Genomic DNA, 21,485 nt, shown 5'->3' on the forward strand with positions numbered 1-21,485 from the left:
GAGTTGTTGCTATGGCGTCCTCTGTAGACCCATTAGCTCTATAAGTATACTGGTGTCTAACATGGGTGGGGGACTTGAGATGATGCAAGTCTGAACCAGTTGCTCAAAGCGCTTCATGATGACGGGAGTAAGTGCCACTGGTCAGTGGTCATTCAGGCTGCTAATGGTCTTTTTTTGGCAATGGAAGATGGTAGAGGACTTCAGGCAGGGTGGGATGGTGGACTGGGATAGGGACTGATTGACTTATGTGACATCCTATGCTCTGTACATAAAATGGTTCTAGACGTTGTTTTATTTTACTACAAGATACATGCCTATCAGAAATACTGGACAGAGGTGGTCAATTACTGCAGGAGTCTTGGTCAAGGTGGCTCATTGCTATTTAGCCCCTAATGTTCTCCAAGCTTTAACATTAACAGCCCCATGAGCCTTTGCACTCTGGCAAGGCTCCGTGGAACTGGCAACAACTAAAGTGACTGCCTTTTCTGGTCGCTACAATAATAATCCTCCTCCCTGGAGCCAAATTTATCTTCAAAATGGGATTAAAGGCCATTTAGATTAAAAAAAAAAAAGTAAAAGTGACTACCTACAAACATTTTTAATGAAAAAGTACAGTCATTTTTGTATTTTAAAAAAATATTTCATGAGCCTGCATGAAAATGCATGGGGTTGCTCAAAATTCCACAGCACACTTCACTTTGTCTCACAGCACACCCGGTATACACACTGTCATCTCATTATCTGTAGCCGCTTTATCCTGTTCTATAGGGTCGCAGGCAAGCTGGAGCCTATCCCAGCTGACTACGGGCGAAAGGCGGGATACACCCTGGACAAGTCGCCAGGTCATCACAGGGCTGACGCATAGACACAGACAACTTGAGCACTGAGGTGTTACTAGTATTTTTATTAACAGGCAAGTTCCACCACACTGGCTAAAAGAACCTATGTCGGACTGCAATGTGCTCAAACTTGCGATTTACACCACTACTCCACATATCATCTGCAAGAAGAAATTTATATTAATTGGAGCTACCGTCATCATATTTTGTTACATAAAAATATACAATCTTTATAATAAAATTTATGACAAACTCACAACTGAGGAGTCTCCACTGTTCTTGGCTTCCTCTCGGTTCACCAGCTCTCCCTGGCAGGGTCCGAAGTGTGCACCTACTGGAACAGTCTCCCCCTTATTAAACACTCCCAGGCCTGCATCAGGAATACTGGACTTCTGGATTTCTAGCCCAGGAGGAAGTGTTTGTCTGGCTCGGTCAGGGACTCCCATGGGAACAGGAGTATCGGGGATGAAGACGGGTGGTCCATGAACCTCGCATTTGTTGAGGAAGAAGGATTTGCAAACTTCACAGTCTAGGAGTAGAGAAAACAACAGGAAGAAATGAGGCCCAAATGTGTGTGCAATCTGTGTGTGTGTCTATCTAAGACCATATACGGTACATTAGTACTGTATAAAGATTATCCTAAGAAAGCTTGCCAGTAAGGTTCACTGAGCATCTGGTTGAGACTAGGTGTCCATCAGGACTGGGATCAAACAGGACACAACAAAGTACCAGTATTGGCAAAAAATATGGAAATACCTACCAAAATGACAACACACCACAATTTGACCTTTTGTTCTCAAGTTCTCTTAATAAACTAAACATTTTCTTCATCATAAACAAAATGTTACAAGTAACCAGAGTAAATAATTCTAAAATATTATCAATATTTGGTATGGAACCCCTTGACACTGAAGTGCATCGACACGATCAGGCATGCTATCATAAAGTTTATGAATAAAATCAAGTGGAATTGATCTCCATATGTCTTGCAACACTTCCCAGAGCTGTGGCAGGTTTAAAGGAGCCCTTTTCACCTTCTCTCGCTCCACGTAGTTCCAGACTTGCTCAATTATATTCATGTCAGGACTTTGGGCTGGCCAATCAAGAATTGCCAAGCTGCCATCTTGTTCTTTGTTTTGTAAATACTGTTTAACCATCCCAGCTGTGTGTTTTGGGTCATTATCTTGCTGGAAGATAAAGTTGTTGCCAATGAGAGCTCTTCCAGAAGGCACAGCATGATGGATAAGGATTTGTCTGTACTTGTCAGCAGTGAGGGTCCCATCCATTTCGTAGAGATGACCAACTCCATTGTAGGTGATGGCTCCCCATACTTGCAGGACCCCTCCGCCATGTTTTACTGTGGGAGAAATACAGTTTGCCTTGTATCTTTCTCCCTTTCTGCACCTGACTTACTGTTGCATAGCGTTGCCAAATAATTCAAAATTTCTTCTCATCTGAGAACATGACCCTTTTCCACTGCTCAAAGTCCAACTCCTGTGAATTTTTGCCCAGTTAAGTCTCTTCTGCTTATTTCCACTTCTGAACAACATGACATATGACTTTTGAGGCCTTCTGCTGAGAGTGTCTTCCTAACCAGGTGTGGGGAGACATCCTTGCCTGTAGCATCTTGGAGGTCCTGTGCCAGTTCCTTGCTGGATTTCTTCCTCTCTTGTAGGGATGCAGTCTTGAGATACTGGGCATCAGCTTTAGTCAACTTTTTCTTCCTTCCTCTGCCTGAAATGTTCTTGAAGTTCCCAGTCTTCTGGTGACGCTTGAGGCATTTCCAGACAGCACTGTGGGTCACATGCAGTTTCTTTGCTATGGCTCATTATGAATGACACTCCTCCCGCAAAACTTTCATCCTAATATGCTGCTCTTCTGTAGTTTCTCTCTCTGATGCCATTTCTGCCTGTTGCCTGGCTGTAGTCAGAGGATAAATACTTTTTCTAATGAATTATTTGTAGAGACCACATGATTTAGTTAATGGTTTTCACCTGTGGAATAATTAGCATATCATGGTAGGATTGCACAACAAGGAGTGATTAAGGTGGCTTTTGGGGCTAAACTAAACAAAAAGAGATACTATAGTGGGGCAAAAAAGTATTTAGTCAGCCACCAATTGTGCAAGTTCTCCCACTTAAAAAGATGAGAGGCGCCTGTAATTTTCATCATAGGTACACTTCAACTATGAGACAGAATGGGGGGAAAGAATCCAGGAAATCACATTGTAGGATTTTTAATGAATTAATTGGTAAATTCCTCGGTAAAATAAGTATTTGGTCACCTACAAACAAGCAAGATTTCTGGCTCTCACAGACCTGTAACAACTTCTTTAAGAGGCTCCTCTGTCCTCCACTCGTTACCTGTATTAATGGCACCTGTTTGAACTCGTTATCAGTATAAAAGACACCTGTCCACAACCTCAAAACAGTCACACTCCAAACTCCACTATGGCCAAGACCAAAGAGCTGTCAAAGGACACCAGAAACAAAATTATAGACCTGCACGAGGCTGGGAAGACTGAATCTGCAATAGGTAAGCAGCTTGGTGTGAAGAAGTCAACTGTGGGAGCAATTATTAGAAAATGGAAGACATACAAGACCACTGATAATTTCCCTCGATCTGGGGCTCCATGCAAGATCTCACCCCGTGGGGTCAAAATGATCACAAGAATGGTGAGCAAAAATCCCAGAACCACACAGGGGGACCTAGTGAATGACCTGCAGAGAGCTGGGACCAAAGTAACAAAGGCTACCATCAGTAACACACTACGCCGCCAGGGACTCAAATCCTGCAGTGCCCCCTGCTTAAGCCAGTACATGTCCAGGCCCGTCTGAAATTTGCTAGAGAGCATTTGGATGATCCAGAAGAGGATTGGGAGAATGTCATATGGTCAGATGAAACCAAAATAGAACTTTTTGGTAAAAACTCAACTTGTCGTGTTTGGAGGAGAAAGAATGCTGAGTTGCATCCAAAGAACACCATACCTACTGTGAAGCATGGGGGCGGAAACATCATGCTTTGGGGCTGTTTTTCTGCAAAGGGACCAGGACGACTGATCCGTGTAAAGGAAAGAATGAATGGGGCCATGTATCGTGAGATTTTGAGTGAAAACCTCCTTCCATCAGCAAGGGCACTGAAGATGAAACGTGGCTGGGTCTTTCAGCATGATAATGATCCCAAACACACCACCCGGACAACGAAGGAGTGGCTTCGTAAGAAGCATTTCAAGGTCCTGGAGTGGCCTAGCCAGTCTCCAGATCTCAACCCCATAGAAAATCTTTGGAGGGAGTTGAAAGTCCGTGTTGCCCAGCAACAGCCCCAAAACGTCACTGCTCTAGAGGAGATCTGCATGGAGGAATGGGCCAAAATACCAGCAACAGCGTGTGAAAACCTTGTGAAGACTTACAGAAAACGTTTGACCTCTGTCATTGCCAACAAAGGGTATATAACAAAGTATTGAGATTAACTTTTGTTATTGACCAAATACTTATTTTCCACCATAATTTGCAAATAAATTATTTAAAAATCAGACAATGTGATTTTCTGGATTTTTTTTTCTCATTTTGTCTCTCATAGTTGAGGTATACCTATGATGAAAATTACAGGCCTCACATGTTTTTAAGTGGGAGAACTTGCACAATTGGTGACTGACTAAATACTTTTTTGCCCCACTGTATTTCCAATATTTTTATGATGATGTTTATCACACAACGATGGCCAAAACTGCTAGTATTTTCATGGGTAAAGTATAAAATTGTGATTAAAAAGTGTCTCTGTATCTTCATAATGTAATTCAGTTGCCTTCAGTGTAGATTCTGATGTCATTTGCACGGATTAAGTATGCAAAATCAATCTTTTCCTAGGCATTTCCATATTTTGTGCCAGCACTGGATACAAGTATGAGTTTTTTTTTACTTCCTTGTGGGAGTAAACAAATGGTCAGATACGAAGCTTGCAGGGCAAAATAAAACGAATGTTCATTAACATGACTGTGGCACTGCATGACGTATTTACAGTATTCTCTTAGGACTTGCCTGGTCAGGGTTGTTTTAAATTCAGCTACTTGTTTGCTTATCTTCTGGGGAACAGAATTTCCCAAATTTGTTCTGAAAATCACATGCAGGTACAAACAAAATTAACTGCGGCACGGTGGTGTAGTGGTTAGCACGGTTGCCTCACAGCAAGAAGGTTCTGGGTTCGAACCCAGCGGCCGGCGAGGGCCTTTCTGTGTGGAGTTTGCATGTTCTCCCCGTGTCTGCATGGGTTTCCTCCGGGTGCTCTGGTTTCCCCCACAATCCAAAGACATGCAGTTAGGTTAACGTGGGGCGGCCTTGGGCTGAGGTGCCCTTGGGCATGGTACCTGACCCCTGACTGCTCCCCGGGCGCTCTGGTGTGGCTGCCCACTGCTCTGGGTGTGCGCGCGCGCATGTGTGTGTTCACTGCTTCAGATGGGTTAAATACAGAGGATGAATTTCACTGTGCTTGAAGTGTGCATGTGACAAGTTTCTTCTTCTTCTTCTGTCCACACAGTAAGAAAGTAAATAAATAAATAGTCCAACGGGGAGGAGAACTTGCAAAACTTCACACAGACAGCAACCCGAGCTTAAAATCGAATCCAGGACCCCGGAGCTGTGCCACTGTGATGCCCCGAAATCCGTATATTTGAACTCCTGTCTCTCACACCCACTGTCTCTTATTGAATATTCCATTCCAGAGGCATAATGAGGGGCATACTCTCTGTCCCCTATTAAATCACAGCTGGTTGGGATCTTCTGCGAGCTTATGCATGTGGGGAACAGAGCACATAACACTGTCTTCCAGGTGTGTTTTGCTATCACACAGCATGAGCTGCAATTGAAAAAGAGGAGTTTGATGGCTTTACATGTCTTGGAGGAAGTACGTGTTAGCCTTCACTCACATGGTTAGAGAGACCTGGCTAGTGGGTGGATACTCGCAGGTGACCACACTGGACGACAAATGGGTGGAAGAAAGAGGGGGAAAAAACCTATAATCTTCTAATGTGGTGAAGACGTTAGGACACATTTATTTAACATTTATGGAAGGAGACCCAGGTATCAGTCAGTAAGCTTCCCAAGATGGAAGAGTCTTCAGGACAGAGGACTTTGTGCTTTCTGGTTTCTCAGTCACACGACATCCCACATTTTTTTTTTTTTTGTCTCAGAATAAAACACAGGAGTGGCTGGAGAGAATGACAGACATTCTGCAACATTAAATGTAAACAGAAACAAATTAAACATTGAATGTGTCATTCATTCATAAATTCAAAATTGCAATAACAAGCAAATCACTATGGTTTGAGAGGAATCATACATTTTGGGCCATGCTATAATATGAAAATAAAACCATGCAGCATAGATTTTTTTAATACACACCCATCGTGTGATATTCCATGCTTTTTTTGTTCAGGTTAACATCCTCGGTTTATAACGACTAAAGTATTTTAAATAAATAAATAAACAAAGTTTCTCTCACTCCTCACTACCATGTTACACGCTCTATAAACAAAGTTCATACTTTAATCAATAAAAAATCTAAATTTCAATGTCAATTTGTTGATTAAAATAAGAGAGACTGAGGCTACAAGCCAAATGTACTGTATTGCACTTTTAGTGCACCAGATAGTGTGCAGGGTAGAATAAACAGTGAGTGTTACTGAGCACCAGAGTGGCCTAATGTCTTACAGAGATAGTCTTTATCGTCAGGATCTTCCACTTTAACGGAAAGACCTTCAGGTGGGTTGTCAAGATCGTCTCCATAGCTGTAGATATTCAGCTCCAGTGTCTCCTCTTTCTTCACACAGGCTTCTGAGGTCTCTCCATCCATGGATGTCTCTGTTTTCATGTCCTCACACAGCTAAAGATCAAACAAATCTGTTAGGGCAGGACGGTATCCATCCCACTCGGGAAGATGCTGCTCTCATTTCTCGCACCATAGCTCAGTCTCAGAACAGGCCTAGTTAATCCACGACAATCCAGAGCCAAGGCCAGGGAGCAGACGGACAGGCTAAACTGTCTGTCTGCTACCTGCACAGAGTCATCACACAGGTTTCATTACATTGAGACTGTGCCTGTTCCCCGAGCTATACAAAAAAGTAGAAATACTCAAAGTTTGTTCTAATAATCTAATTAGTATAAAATTAGATCATACTGACTGTACAGCCGCTGCCAGCACCTTTGACCTACTGTAAGAGCTAAGACTTTTAAATATTTTCTCTCTTATGTCTGAAGCACGAACTGTTAATGAACTTCTTACTGATCAGCAGTTTAATGTACTGTGTTTAAACAGAAACATGGATTAAACCAAAGGAGTCTGTAGCATTAAATGAAACTAGTCCTCCTGGTTGCAGTTATATACACCAGCCTCGTCTAACTGGCAGAGGAGGCATCGCGATTCTTTATAATGATTATCTCAGCATGACACAAAAACCTGGACAGTTAGTATGAAGAACTTCAAATGCATTTGTGGCAGTGGGGGCGTGGCTTAGTGTCAGTTTGTGAATGTAGGGCGGGGCCAGGGAAGGTGAGTGGCGAAGTCAATGCACCTGTTGTCAATTAAATGTGTGCGTGCGTGTTTGTTTCAGTGACTATGGAGAACAGAAAAAGAGGGAGAGAGCAGACAGAAGAGATTTCCCCAGACCAAAACACAACTGTGTGTACGCACACGTCTGTGTACCCAAACGGACGTTAAAGCTGAAAAACAACACGAAAATAAAAGGTGTGTGAACATCATCTCTCGCCTGCCGTGCTTCTGTACTCCACCCACATGAGGGGCGTATTAGAGTGGTGCCGAAACCCGGGAGTACAGAAGGGAACCACCACCTGAAGTCTTCCCCATTGAAGGATCTCATCCATGCCCTTGCTACTGCCCAGCAGAACTAGAATCAAGCGCTGACCGCCCTCCAGAAGGAACATGAGCAATGCTTTGAAGCCTTGATACTGGCCCAGCAGGAAGATCGCCAAGCGTTCCGGCATCTGCTTGTGTTGTCGGGGACCTCGACCGCAGCGGACCCTCCCCACAGCACCCTCACAAAGATGGGCCCGTACAATGATCCGGAAGGCTTTAATTGCTCACTTCAAGCCAGCACCCGAAGTGTGGCGGTGGCCAGTCGAGCAGCGCACAGCACGCCTACTTCCGCTCCTGACTGGCGAGGCACAGCCTGCCACACAGCAGCTCGCTGCCGGCAGCCAGCTCATATACACCGACCTGAAGAGAGCCATCCTGCAGTGTGTCGGCCACTCTCCGGAACAACATTGCCAGTGCTTCTGGACGCGGACAATGGAGTAGGTCAGCCGGCCGTTCGCATTCGACCAATAGCGGTTGAGGGTGGAAGACCATGACACCAACAGGATCATCGATCTGACACTGGAACAGTTTATCGCTCAACTTCCGGAAGGAACGGCAGACTGGGTCCAGCGTCATCGCTCAGCGTCCCTGGAGCAAGCCATCAAGTTGGTGGAGGGCCATCTGATGCCGGTTCCGACAGCAGGCGGATGGGTCGCCTCTTCTCCCTTCTCTTCCCGTCCCCACCCCATTCCCCCACCACAGAGACGGGGGCTGGCTCCCCACAGCTGGCCCACTGCACCAGTGGTGTCCTCCTGTATTCTCCTTCCGCATCTGTGATTGAGGAATCACACAGTGACTGGAGCAGCCCGGCGGTCCTGGTACCCAAGACTGATAGATCAGTCCGGTTCTTTGTAAACTATAGAAAAAAAGTCAACGTGGTGTCTAAATTCGACCCAACTCCTCGCATTGATGAGTTGCTTGATCGGTTAGATGCTGCTCACTTTTATTCGGCACTGGATTTAACAAAGGGATATTGGCAGATCCCCTTGACTCCTCTATCCTGAGAGAAAATGGCCTTTTCCACACCGTTTGGATTACACCAGTTTGTCACGCTTCTTTTTGGGTTATTTGGGGCTCCCACCACATTCCAGCAGCTCATGGAGAATATCCTCCATCCCCACACTGCCTATGTGGCAATGTACCTTGACGACATTACCGCGTACAGCAATGATTAGCCTCGGCACCTTGAACACCTTTGGGCTGTCCTAGAGTCACTGAGGCATGTGGGTCTCACAGCTAACCCAAAAAAAAAAAAAAAAGTACAATTGGGTGGGTGGAAGTACGGTATCTGGGTCATGGGCAGGTGTATCCCCAAATTGACAAGACTGCTGCAATTGCAGCTTGCCCGAGGCCCAAGACCAAAAAGGGGGTGAGGCAGTTCCTGGGGCTGGCTGGCTACTATCCTAGGTTCATACCTAATTATTCAGATGTCACCAGCCCACTGACTAATCTCACTAAAAAGGGAGCACCAGATCCGGTCCAGTGGATGGAGCAGTGCCAACAGGCTTTCACCAAGGTAAAAGCTGCAGTGTGTGTGTGTGTGTGTGTGTGTGTGTGGGGGGGGGGGGGGGGGGGACTTTTACACTCCCCTGACTTCTCTCTCCCCTTCATTTTACAGACAGACGCATCGGACAGAAGGCTGGAGGCTGTTTTGTACCAGAAGGTGGAGAGCAAGGAACTGTAAATCAGCTGCAAGCTCTTGATGCGCGAAAGTATGTACAGCACCATTAAAAAGGAGTGCCTGGCCATCAAGTGGGCGGTCCTCACCTTCCAATACTACCTGCTGGGGTGCCCTTTCACTCTCTGTTCGGACCACGTATCCCTCCAGTGACTCCACCGCATGACTGATGCCAATGTGCGGATCACCCATTGGTATCTCACCCTCCAGGAGGTTACATGGTTACATTCGAGGTGGTCCACAGGCCAGGGCACAGATGGTGGTGGCAGACTTCCTGTTCCATTGAAGGGGGAGTCCACTGCAGGATGGTTGGCTCCCCGGCCCGAGTCGACCGGTGGGGGTATGTGGCAGTGGGGACATGGCCTAGCGGCAGTTTGAGAATGGAGGGCGGGTCCAAGGTTTCTTTATTTGTACCATACGATAGTACTGGTAAATTTGTTGTGCAGGCAGGAATCCAGCGATCCCAATACAAAATAACAGCTACGTAAAATACATTGTAACAGACAAAGACAACAGTACACACATCCTAACATATACAATCCTTAAAAGTGTGATCTTTAAAAAGTGCTTCATCATCAATTGTTCAGTATGAACAAAATTATTCACCTCTGGGCCTTACTGTTCAGCAATACAATTGCTGTTGGTACAAAGCTCTTTCTATACCGTTTTGTCCTTCCCTTAGGGACCCCAAAACGACGACCAGAGCGAAGGAGCTGGAACTCACCATGCAAAGGGTGTGAACCATCTTTAAGAATACAGGTAGCTTTATGTTGAACTGTATGTCATAAAGAGAAGACATGGTGGGTTGAGGCTTCCCAATTAGCCACCCAGCCCATTTATTTGGTTCAGGGAGTTTTTGTCCTGTAGTGACAGATTACCAAACCAAGACACGAAGGCAAAAGATAACAATGACTCAATAAAAGCACGATAAAATAGGGTCAGCATAGTTTTATCAATGTTAAAACGGAACAATTTCCGAAGATAAAACAACCGCTGATGTCCCCTCTTGCTTACTGCTTAGCAGTTCTTGTTAAAAGTCAATTTATCATCAATGACAATCCCAAGATACTTGTCATTATCCACGCATTCAACAGATTGGCCCATGATGACTGTGGGATCATGGTTTGGAGCCTGATTTCTAAAATCAATAATCATGTCCTTTGTTTTGGATGTATTAAGCACCAAGAAAGAAAGATCACACCACCTAATAAAATCCTCCAAGACTGGACCATGGCTGTATTCATTATTGTGTAACAAACTTACAATGACACTATCGTCTGCAAATTTTAAAATGTGCCTGTTTTCATAGACACTCTTACACATATATCTGTATAAAGGATAAAAAGTAAGGGAGAGAGAACACATCCCTGAATGAATAAGTTTAACTAGACAATTCCCGTGGGAAATTGAGAGAGTGATGCAGTGGGCGTAGCAGTCGCTATTGCAGGAGTTGTACTGTGTGAATGTGTGACTTACTATGATGCTCCGATGCTATGATCATGTGTGTTTGAGAGAGAGCAGCCCCTCCCCCATCTGCTCCCTGACTGGAGCTGGTTGCCTTGGTGATGGTGCTCAGGTGCAGAGCAGAGACATAAGATTACAGGCAAAGAGAGCTTTTTCTCAAATTTCCTTCTCCTTGAACAACGGTGATTTACACGAAAATGAAAGGAGCTATTCACAAAATTCTCTCATATTGAGCGCTACAAGGCTCTCATGAAGACATTGATGTAATTTTTTTGTCCCTAGTGTAAAAAATGTGGACGACAGCGAGTTGAAAACAACTGACATTTCTGATTTTTTCGTCAAAGCACTGTCGGGATTATAATGGGAGTCAATGGAGCAGTTGGGCTGTGAACCTGTCACTTTGAGGCTTCTTGTGCGAAAACTGTAAATCCTATCGTTTAGGTAGACACATCGTGTGAATCAAGACAAGTGTGACTCCAACTTTTGAGAAAATTGTGTGTGGAGAGTGAAATTTGTGGCTGAAAACACAGTTTTAATGAGAAATTTAGAGCTTTTTTTTCAAGCTGTCTACACTCTAACTGGATCACCTTCACTGAAGTGCAACGCAATAGACACCCATTACAAAGTCTGAATTTCTCCAGAATTGATCATGGTGTTTGATCTGTGACTGGTCAAAAAGTATACAACCTAGCAAAAAAGTTGAATGCCAGATCCACACAGGAGAATTTTGTCTCCGTTTTAAAGTTTAAATCATGTCTCTAGGTGAAAGCATGCCAGAGCAGCGGATGTTTGAAAAACGTTGAAAATGTGCGATTTTTTTTTTCATTTATTCCCATAGAAATGAATGGGAAATTTTGCATGTTTTTTTCGCGACGTAGAATGATGAACAAAGTAATAGCATAGTGAGTCCGATCGAGCTGTACGTTTTGATGTATTGTTTGTCTGTGTGCGATGTACGGTTATTGGGTTATTCGAAATCGAAATTTGTACAGAAGATGAATAAGAAGAAGAAACGCACAGAAGAACAAGAGTTTGCTGTGATTTGCACTGCAAACTATTGACTCCCATATATGGGAGTCAATAGTTTGCAATGCATAGCACTGCATCACTAACTAGACAATTCCCCTGTGGGAAATCGTGAGAGTGATGCAGTGGGCGTAGCAGTCGCTACTGCAGGAGTTGTACTGTATGAATGTGTGACTTGCTATGTGTGACTTATATGTCCTGGACCCTGCGTCCGGTAGGGTGGACACCGTCTGATGAAACATCAACACCAAAGAAATCTAAGTCATGGCAGTTACATACTGAACTCAGCAGTTAAAAAGAAAGCAATAGATGTGACATTTCTACTGCTATTTTCATGCAGACAGTTGTCACTGTGACACAGAAGCTTATCTACTGTGTAAATACCTTCAGGGGGGAAGTGACTGGCGTCGGCTCCTCCAGGTTGCGCTTCCTCCATCGGCGCCTCGCTGCCTCAGACCCCCTTCCCTTCCTCAGCATCCTGCTGGACAGAAGACAAAAAAAAAAAACCTTCTTCCAAAGTTAATAGGTTAACTAACCTAAACCTTAACCTAACCACTTAATGTAAATTAAGCTAATCTAAAATAACCTAATATAATATTGAGAGTGGAAGAAAGGATGATGTGGTGATGGTGTGTAAACAAGTATCTTCTGCATTATAGCAGGTAGGGCTGCACGATTATGGAAAAAATGATAATCACGATTATCTTGATCAAAATTGTAATCACGATTATTAATCACGATTACTCGATGTTAGCGAAATCACTTAAATTTTATTTCACTATATTCAAACAAACAATATGAACAGCTTTCAGTGCAGAATGAAATTTTAAAGAGAAATTCTGATTTCAAAATGACAAATAAATGAAATTTATCCAAGAAATTACCAAAGGATGAAGGAACTGAAAACTCAATTGCAACAATTACATAGCATTATACTGAGGCCTACAAGTTTTTAGCTAGAAAGACCAGCCTATCAACATGCTCTGGCTTTAAACATGAGCGAAGGCAGGTCACAACATTGCCTCCAGTGCTAAATACCCTCTCAGACGGAGAACTTGTTGCTGGAATACATAAGTATTTCTTCGCAAGCTGGGAAATCCGTGGGTACAGTTGCTGATGCCCTTTCCACCAGTCCAGTGGGTCCCCTTCACTGTCCAGGCTGGCACACTGAAGGTATGAATGAAGCTCAGAGGCCACGGTCTGCTACTCCTGGAGAAGAGAGGATCTTGTTGAGTTTGCCCCAGTGCCTTTGAAGAAGCTCCCCAAAGTCTTCTTTTTCTTAGATGTACTTGGTGCATCCTCTGTGTTGTCTGTAGTCTCTCTACACGGATCAGTTCGGTCCATCTCCTTGAAAAGAGCATGATACATAAAATAAGAAAAATCTAATTCAGCTTAACTATTGCAGTTAGTTTTCAAATTCAATTTTAGTTTTCAAATTCAATTTAACATTCGTATTCAGATTACAGCAAGTCAATAATCTTTTAGCAAATTTTAATGAGCCAAGTTAACATATGTAATGTATTGTAAATTCTGTATGTATATCCACAATTATTACTAACCATTCGTGCAGATGCAACCATCTCAGATACGAGTCTGGCCTGGATTGGTGCAACCCTGTCCTCATTTACATATCTCATCTTAAAGCGTGGGTCGAGAGCAGATGCCATATCGAGCAGTTCTTGTATCTCAGGATCCTGGTATTTTTCCTCCAAGTAGGTGAGGATTTTGGTTTTGATGGTGTTGGTCAGGTCTGGAGCATCATCACTTGCCTTGAGGATGGAGGAGCTGAACAGGTGGAGGACTGGCTTCACAAAGGAAATACTAACATACTTCTCACTGGACAGTGCATCTGTGAATTCAGTCAGAGGTTGGAGGGCTTTGTTGATGGCTTCCAGGATGTCAGTGTCCTGCCACGTTGGGATGAGGTGTCTTGCTTTTTGGTCAGACGCTAAGACTTGAGAAATGGCCCAATGCTGCTCCAGGACTCTTGAAATCATTGACTGTCTTGATCCCCACCTTGTGGGGCATTCTGTCTTCAGCCCATGCTCTGGAAGCTTCAGCTCTTTTTGAGCCTGTGCTAGCTCCCTTTTGTGCCTCCAGCTGTAAGAGAAACTGCTGACGAGTTTCTTGCAGATCCCCACTGCACGGTCAATTCGTGGATCTCTCATAGCATTCTCTGTAAAAGAACATGAAACTCATGTTGAATCAAACCACAACAAAAGTATATGCATATTCACGTGTTATTTTAAGATGTTGTATTCAAGTCCCTTATTTTTTTGTTTTTTTTTTTAACTTGTCAATATTAATATCATTGCCCGTTGTGCACTAGGAACATGTAGTGAGCTAAAATACACGTTACTTCTGTTTTTTCACTGCTCTGTCTGTTTTTACTGCTACAAAAGAGGGCAACAAAAACATACATAAACACAAAAAGAGATGGAATACATATGCTTTTAAGGGGGATGAACACCTGTGTTTGCTTGTATGCTTCTTTTAAGGCACACTGAGAGAACGCATGTAAATGTTCAATAAGTTTCCCTCTGGTGTGGATGTTGTGTTCCTAAGTTCAGTGCGTCTGTAGATGGCGCTCCACAAATTACAAACTTGACCTGAGACATTACATTACATGGCTGATCTCTGCTGATACACTGCGAGATGAGGACAAATGAACTTGAAAAGAAGGTTTGCGTGTTTCTAGATAGTTAATTCTACCATTTAGTTACTTACACACTACATAACAGCATGCAGGTATTTGAAGATAACACAGCAATAATAATTGAGATAAAATTATATAGATATATTGAATATTAATATTTTCAGATTAGATCTCAATTATGTATGCATTTTTTTAAACTACTCACCAATGGCCAGATGGAGCCTGTGGCCAAAACACTGAAGCCTTGTCTACTGATTCAGAGATGCTGCCTTGACGATGTTGGCCCCACTGTCTGTTGTGATGCAGACAAGTCTCTCCTCTTGCAAACTCCAAGAAGCCAGTGCCTCTTTCAATCCCTGGGCTATGGCTTCTCCCGTGTGGTCTTGCGGGAAAAATGACGTCTGCAAGCACTGGTTTTAATTTGGAAATCCTCATCAATGTAATGCACTGTCAGGGACAAGTACGGCTCCATGGTCCTGCTTGACCACAGGTCGGTCGTGGTAGCATAAAACGGGACCGCTGATAACTCTCTCAATTTTTCCCCGACATTGATTGTACAGCGCAGGTAATGCCACTTTCGAGAAATAATTTCTTGACGGCATCTCGTATCTTTTGTCCAGCGTTTTCACCATTTTTTTGAAGGCGTCATTATTCACGGTGTTTATTGGGGCCATGGCTTTGGCTAAATAAAACGCGATTGCATCTGTTATTTCCTGGTGTCTGTGTGATGTGGGTAAATATCGTGTTGCACGGTGTAGTGTTGCTTGGATGGTTGTCTGGGTTGGGGCTGCGGGACGGGGATTTTGTGCAGTGCCAACGACGCTGGCTTTGGCTTTCATGCACTCATTATATTTTTCTACGTGGTGCTTTAAGTGATTAAACAGATTTGGTGTGTTACCCTGCGGGGCAGACACAACTCTCTGACACTCTCTGCACATCGCCTGCTTTTGTTGGACATCACTCGCCCTGAATCCAAAATACGTCCAAATAACAGAACTTGAGCCCTTTCGAGGGACAAACTCCTCCTCACCTCCCCCCGCTTCTTCAGACACAGATTGACTCTGTTGTTCCGACATAGTTAGCTTTTCTCTCTCACCTCAATCTGTTACTTACTCTCACGCTATCACCCCTTGAAGAAGATATCGCTGCACTGAAGCTCTGCGCACTTGGCTTGCTTGCTTATTTAGGCGGAGTAATGAAACCTTACATGCGTCGGTTCGCCCCCTAATGGTTTGGCGGAGTACTGGTCAAAAAGTGCTTGATCAGATATGCAGCAGAGCTCGCATTTTAAATGGAAATAAATCGCGATTTTCATTTAATTTAATCGTGGCAGCCAAAATCATGATGTTTGATTAAATTCGATTAATTGTGCAGCCCTAATAGCAGGTAACAGCATAAACCTGTTTATGCAGTCATACAATCATCAGAGCATTACATTAAACACAGAAAAACAACTGTCACCTTTCATAACCATTATCTCATCTCATTATCTCTAGCCGCTTTATCCTGTTCTACAGGGTCGCAGGCAAGCTGGAGCCTATCCCAGCTGACTATGGGCAAGAGGCAGGGTACACCCTGGACAAGTCACCAAGTCATCACAGGGCTGACACATAGACACAGACAACCATTCACACCTACGGTCAATTTAGAGTCACCAGTTAACCTAACCTGCATGTCTTTGGACTGTGGGGGAAACCGGAGCACCCGGAGGAAACCCACGTGGACACGGGGAGAACATGCAAACTCCGCACAGAAAGGCCCTCGCCGGCCATGGGGCTCGAACCCGGACCTTTTTGCTGTGAGGCGACAGCGCTAACCACTACACCACCATGCCGCCTCATAACCATTATTATCAATCAATGTGTTGTAATAACTGTAAACTAATTATCATCAGTGCAATTGTTATATCAATGTTCATTATTCAAAAATAATCATTAATTATCTATAATCCATGAATAATTGTTTGTATTACTACTACTAATAGCCCAGGAGTAATAGGGTTATACCTGGAACAAATTAGTAACAAGCTGAAAATTTCAGAATATGTTCAGAATACCTTTAGGAATAACATACTAAAAGTCCCCGGAAATCCCGCTTGTGCTCTCTGAGAAATTCAAGATGGTGTCCAAAATGGCCGCCAAATGGAGATCTGCCCATATCTCAGGCCCAAAACAAAATATTAATGCAATTAAAAGGTCAGAATATATGTTTTGTAAGGTAGGAGAGTAAATTCCAACATGTGTATATTAATTACATTGTGTATTAACATTATATAATAACAATGTACACATTATTATAACAGTATATTTGTGTATAATGTGTTCGCTTGCCATGTCTGGTTAGATTGTCATATTTTTGGCACTTCACCAGTTCACATTTGTGAATGTGCACAGTACTATGAATGTGTGTAGGTTTCATCCAGTCCGATCCTTGAATCAAGTATCAATCTTGAAACGCCCTGGCCCATAAATTCACATCCACGAAGAAATAACAATGACTGTTATGACAAAATATTCGTTATGGTATCATGAAGATATCTCATATGTTTTTGAAATGGCTTTAGTTCTTAATGTTTAGGACTAATAATTACAGACTTATAATTGTAAATCTATACATGTGCTATTTAATGTACACTACCGATTATAGAGTGTGGATCCATTGGTTACTCGTTCACTCCGTATCATCCTATTCTGTTCACAAAACAACAAACACAATTACTAGGGGTTGGAGCACTTATTTTCATTAATATTAATTAAAGTAAATTGGTGGTGTAAAATGAAAAATGGCATGTTAAAAGGTCATGCTGAGTTCAGTCATTTTTAAAAGGTCATGCTGAGTTTAGTCATTTTTTGTCCGAACACACCGGCATTGCTAGTAGTAAAGACTGGCGCTAGAAACTCAAAGATTAATTTTTTTTCCCACCCTTAAACAAGCTTGAATCAATTCCCTACTTCATTGATGGTACAACAAAGGTCCAAGCATTACAACTGAGGCACTGAGAAGTGTTTAAGTCTACTCATTGTTTATAAGCAAGAGCTTTTATTGAGGCAGACCTTTTTGTCATGAAAGTCGCCGGAATGTTGAAGAAGTGTACTGAAACAGCTTGCCATTGTAGTTTTAGAAGACAGAGCTCTCAAATTTAATTTCCCTTTAATATTTTATCAAAGCTTAAAGATGCACTAAATATTAAGGAAATTGATGTCTAATTGTTGTCTTACATTATGTTCATGTATGTAAGTAGCCTACTAAGCTAATCTGTCAATCATGTCTGTCGTGTTATCCAATAACTGCGTGGAGTCCGACTGTAAAGCGTGAATGTTTATTTCATAGCGTGTCTCTCTCTACTACACACAGGCAGCCTGACTGACCTAACTCTCACTGCCTAACGTTCCAACTCTGACGTCATCATCTCGCGCTCCGTAGTTGTACACAAAACAGTTACACCACATCTTCCCTTTTTAGAATCAATGGGTAGACTACCATTGATTCAGCAGGACCTTAGGGGATTATTCTGCCCCTGTGGCTGGAAGGTCTGCTCCTATCTGAGTCATTCACACTCCCAACAGACACACAGCAATTTAACCTTACTTTGGAACAGGAAATTATAAAATACAATACAAAACATCTTGTACTGTCTATGCTCTTCTAACTCTGAAACTTGGAACATTTACAAACACTGCAATAATAAAAATAGCTCAATCACAATATAAAACACATTTTTGTCTTCCTTTGTGTGAGTGTGTGTGTGTGTGTGTGTGTGTGTGTGTGTGTGTGATTGTCTCAGTCTCTGTAAAGTCTGTGATAAGCAGAATCACAAGTTGAACCGGGTCGGTCTTACCACAGCTCTCCCAGACCTGGTTCTGACCGTGGGAGTAGATGGTGGTTCTGGAACATTCTGCTGTGGTGGTGCTGCTGCAGGTCGTTCTGGAACCCCTACTGGAATCTGCTCAGCTGCACCACTGTTGCTTTGCTCTGGTGAAGGCTGCATGGCGATGAGATGGCGACGGTTTCGCCTGATGATCCCATGGGCAGCGCTCGAAACTAACGGTGTCCCGATGTCCCGGGGACCATAAAAAATGTCATCGGGACACAAAATTATCATATCTGGGACAATCCCGGGACAATGGAAAAAAATAGATCTAGAGACGACAATTCCCCCGGGGGAAATCGTGAGAGTGATGCAGTGCGGATAGCAGTCACAGTTGCCGGAGCTGAGCTGGACTGTATTTTTGTCTCTCTCTGCTCAGCGTGCGGGTGGGGGAGGGGCACACAAAAAGGGCAGCTTTCCGTCAGAGCGCTCCCTCCAAACAACGGGGGTTTACACGAAAACGGAAGGAGATATTCACAAACTTATTTCACATTGAGTGCCACAAGGGTCTCCTGAACACACTGATGTACTTGTTTTGTCTGTAGTGTAAAAATTGAGGACACTAGAGCGAGTTAAAAACGAGTGGCTTTTCTGATTTAACAGTCAAAGCGCAGCCACGTTTATAATGGCAGTCTATGGGGCTGCGCGCCTGTCCTCTCCTCACTTTCAGGCTTCTCATTCAAAAACTGCAAGTCCTATCGTGTAGGTAGACACATTGTGTGAATCAGGACAAGTGTGACTACTACTTTTGAGAAAATTGTGTGTGTAGAGTGAAAATTGGGGCTGAAAACACAGTTTAAATGAGAAAGTTTGAGCTATTTTTCCAAGCTCTCTACACTCTAACTTAACGAGCTCCATTGGTGTGTAACGCAATAAACACCCATTATAAAGCCGGAATTTCTCCAGGAACCCACATGGTGTTTGAACTGGGACTGATCCAAAAGTATAGAGCCTAGCAAAAAGTTGAATGCCAGATCCACAGAGGAGAAGTTTCTCTACGTTTTAAAGTTTGAATCATGTCTCTAGGTGAAAGCATGCCAGAGCAGCGGATGTTTGAAAATGTGTGTAGTTTTTCAAATAATTCCATAGAAATGAATGGGAAATTTATCTAGGTCAAAGAAAATGAAATTAAGCACTGTAAATAATGTAAATGATTTCTATGACTAAAGGTTACAATAAAAAAAAACTTGGATTACATTGCTTTGTTTGCACTTATATGATATGACACTTTTATCCAAAATGACTTTACGGTTTTTTACAGTGTTAAAGTCCCTGTAGCAATGTTGGGGTAGGTGCCTTGCTCAAGGGCATTGCATCTATTGATGGTATGGCTGATGGCTTTCAAAACATCTCTGAATGGGGCAACAGGTATATTACATAAAAATGGATAACGGTAATGGTGAAAATGATAAGTTGGGCTTATAAATGCCAACAGATATTCAAGGTACAAGTAGATGAAATGAACATAAAAGGGGTCTTATTTTCAACTAAAGTGTACTGCAGATGTAGTGAGTTGAAACATTTTCTGAATGAGCTAGTTGGCCCCTTTAAATAAATGGGTATCTATTCATACAGTGAGATCGCCAAAGTTTAATAAACTGAAAATGCAATAACTGTAATTTTGAAGTAGATGATGTATAGGACATGTGTCACTTGTGTTTTGTGACTTATTGTAAAAATGATATAAAGGTTTCAAAATCGCATAGTTACAAATATAATAGTAACTTCATATGATAATATTAACCACTGGTTATTTCAGAGAGGAAAAAAATGGGGACACTATTGCTTCCATTCGGGACAATACAACACAGAATTCGGGACCACTGGGGGACACAAAGAAAAAAAGTTAATTTCGAGCCCTGCCCATGGGGACCCTCCACCAGATATGAGCGAGGGGTGGTGTGACTTCCGATGACAGCTCCAGACACTTTTTGGTCTGTGACCCACACGTCCTGCCCAGGAGTGAGGCTGTTGAGGTCCCGTGCACAGTGTCGCAGATTGTAGCGCTGTGCATCTCTCCTCTTCCTCTCCTCCTCCTTCCGAAGAACAGCGCCTCCATCAGGAAGAGCAGGCTCCAAAAGTGCAGGCAGAATAGGCACAGTGGTGCGAAGTCTCCTCCCCATGAGAAGTTGCGCTGGGCTGTATCCATTTTGCAGTGGAGTAGACCTGTATGCAAGCAAGGCGAGGTACGGATCGTCAGACTTCTTCAGGAGTCCCTTCACGGTCTGTACTGCCCGCTCAGCTTCAGCATTTCCCTGGGGGTATTTTGGACTGCTGGTCACATGGCAAAACCCATAGGACTCAGAAAAGTCAGCAAAGTCGGCTCCTGAGAACTGTGGCCCGTTATCGGTGACCAGTGTCTCACAGATCCCGTGACGTGCAAAAATGGACTTGAGGTGATTGATCACATCTTTGGACGTTGTGTGGGTCAGCAGTGCGATTTCCACATACCTTGATGCGTAGTCCACCACTAGCAGGTAGGTCTTGCTCTCTAGGATGAACAAATCTGCTCCACACATTTGCCATGGTCGGCCTGGATATGGCGTTGGCATCAGCGGCTCCCTGTGGCTCTGTCTCTCCTGGCAGCATGCCCGGTAGTTCAGAACCACCTCATTCAGCTGCTGGCTCAGCCCCGGCCACCATACCGACTGTTGCGCCCTCTCTCTGCACTTGACCACACCTTGATGACCTTCGTGCAACTTGACAAGAACATCATTTCTCATCGTTGAGGGGATAACAAGTCTTTGTCCTTTTAACAGTAGACCATCTTGAACTGTGAGGAGAGCGCGTTCAGGCCAGTACAGCTTGAGTGCAGGTTCGTTCGTGCCGTGGGCTGGCCATCCCTCTGTACACAGCTGCATCACACGTGCACACACGCTGTCCCTCTGCAGCTTGCCCCGCAGTTCAGCTAGGTAAACGGTGCTCGCAGGTAGGTTCTCCATCACCATGTCTACGTCGATATTCGTGTCTTCAAACAGCTCTTTTTCAGCCGGTGTCTCTGCTCTCTCGACTGGCGCCCGTGACAGTGTATCTGCCGTCCACAGACTTTTCCCTGCCACATGTGATATGGAGTAGGAATAGCGCATC

At 43.6% G+C, this 21,485-nt stretch overlaps 1 protein-coding gene and 1 pseudogene across 1 annotated transcript; both read right to left on the reverse strand.

Moving 5' to 3' along the window:
* Positions 1-21,485, reverse strand: part of LOC132867687 (zinc finger protein 271-like) — a 77,265-nt pseudogene that overhangs the window by 36,847 nt on the left and 18,933 nt on the right.
* On the reverse strand, positions 12,353-16,485 carry LOC132867725 (zinc finger BED domain-containing protein 4-like). Its single transcript, XM_060900742.1, has 3 exons — positions 14,736-16,485; positions 13,434-14,050; positions 12,353-13,221 (listed from the first exon to the last, which is right to left on the reverse strand). The coding sequence occupies exons 2-3, from the start codon at positions 14,040-14,042 to the stop codon at positions 13,078-13,080; spliced, it is 753 nt and encodes a 250-aa protein (XP_060756725.1). The 5' UTR covers positions 14,043-14,050; positions 14,736-16,485; the 3' UTR covers positions 12,353-13,077.

Source organism: Neoarius graeffei, chromosome 19 (assembly GCF_027579695.1).
Source record: "Neoarius graeffei isolate fNeoGra1 chromosome 19, fNeoGra1.pri, whole genome shotgun sequence".
Lineage (NCBI taxonomy): Eukaryota > Metazoa > Chordata > Actinopteri > Siluriformes > Ariidae > Neoarius > Neoarius graeffei.

Excerpts from the sequence above, each read along its gene's own strand:
- LOC132867725 (XM_060900742.1), bottom strand. The coding sequence starts at position 14,042 with ATGAGAGATCCACGAATTGACCGTGCAGTGGGGATCTGCAAGAAACTC. Across the intron at positions 13,222-13,433 it reads TGGTTGCATCTGCACGAATG|GAGATGGACCGAACTGATCC; the intron begins GTTAGTAATAAT and ends GCTCTTTTCAAG.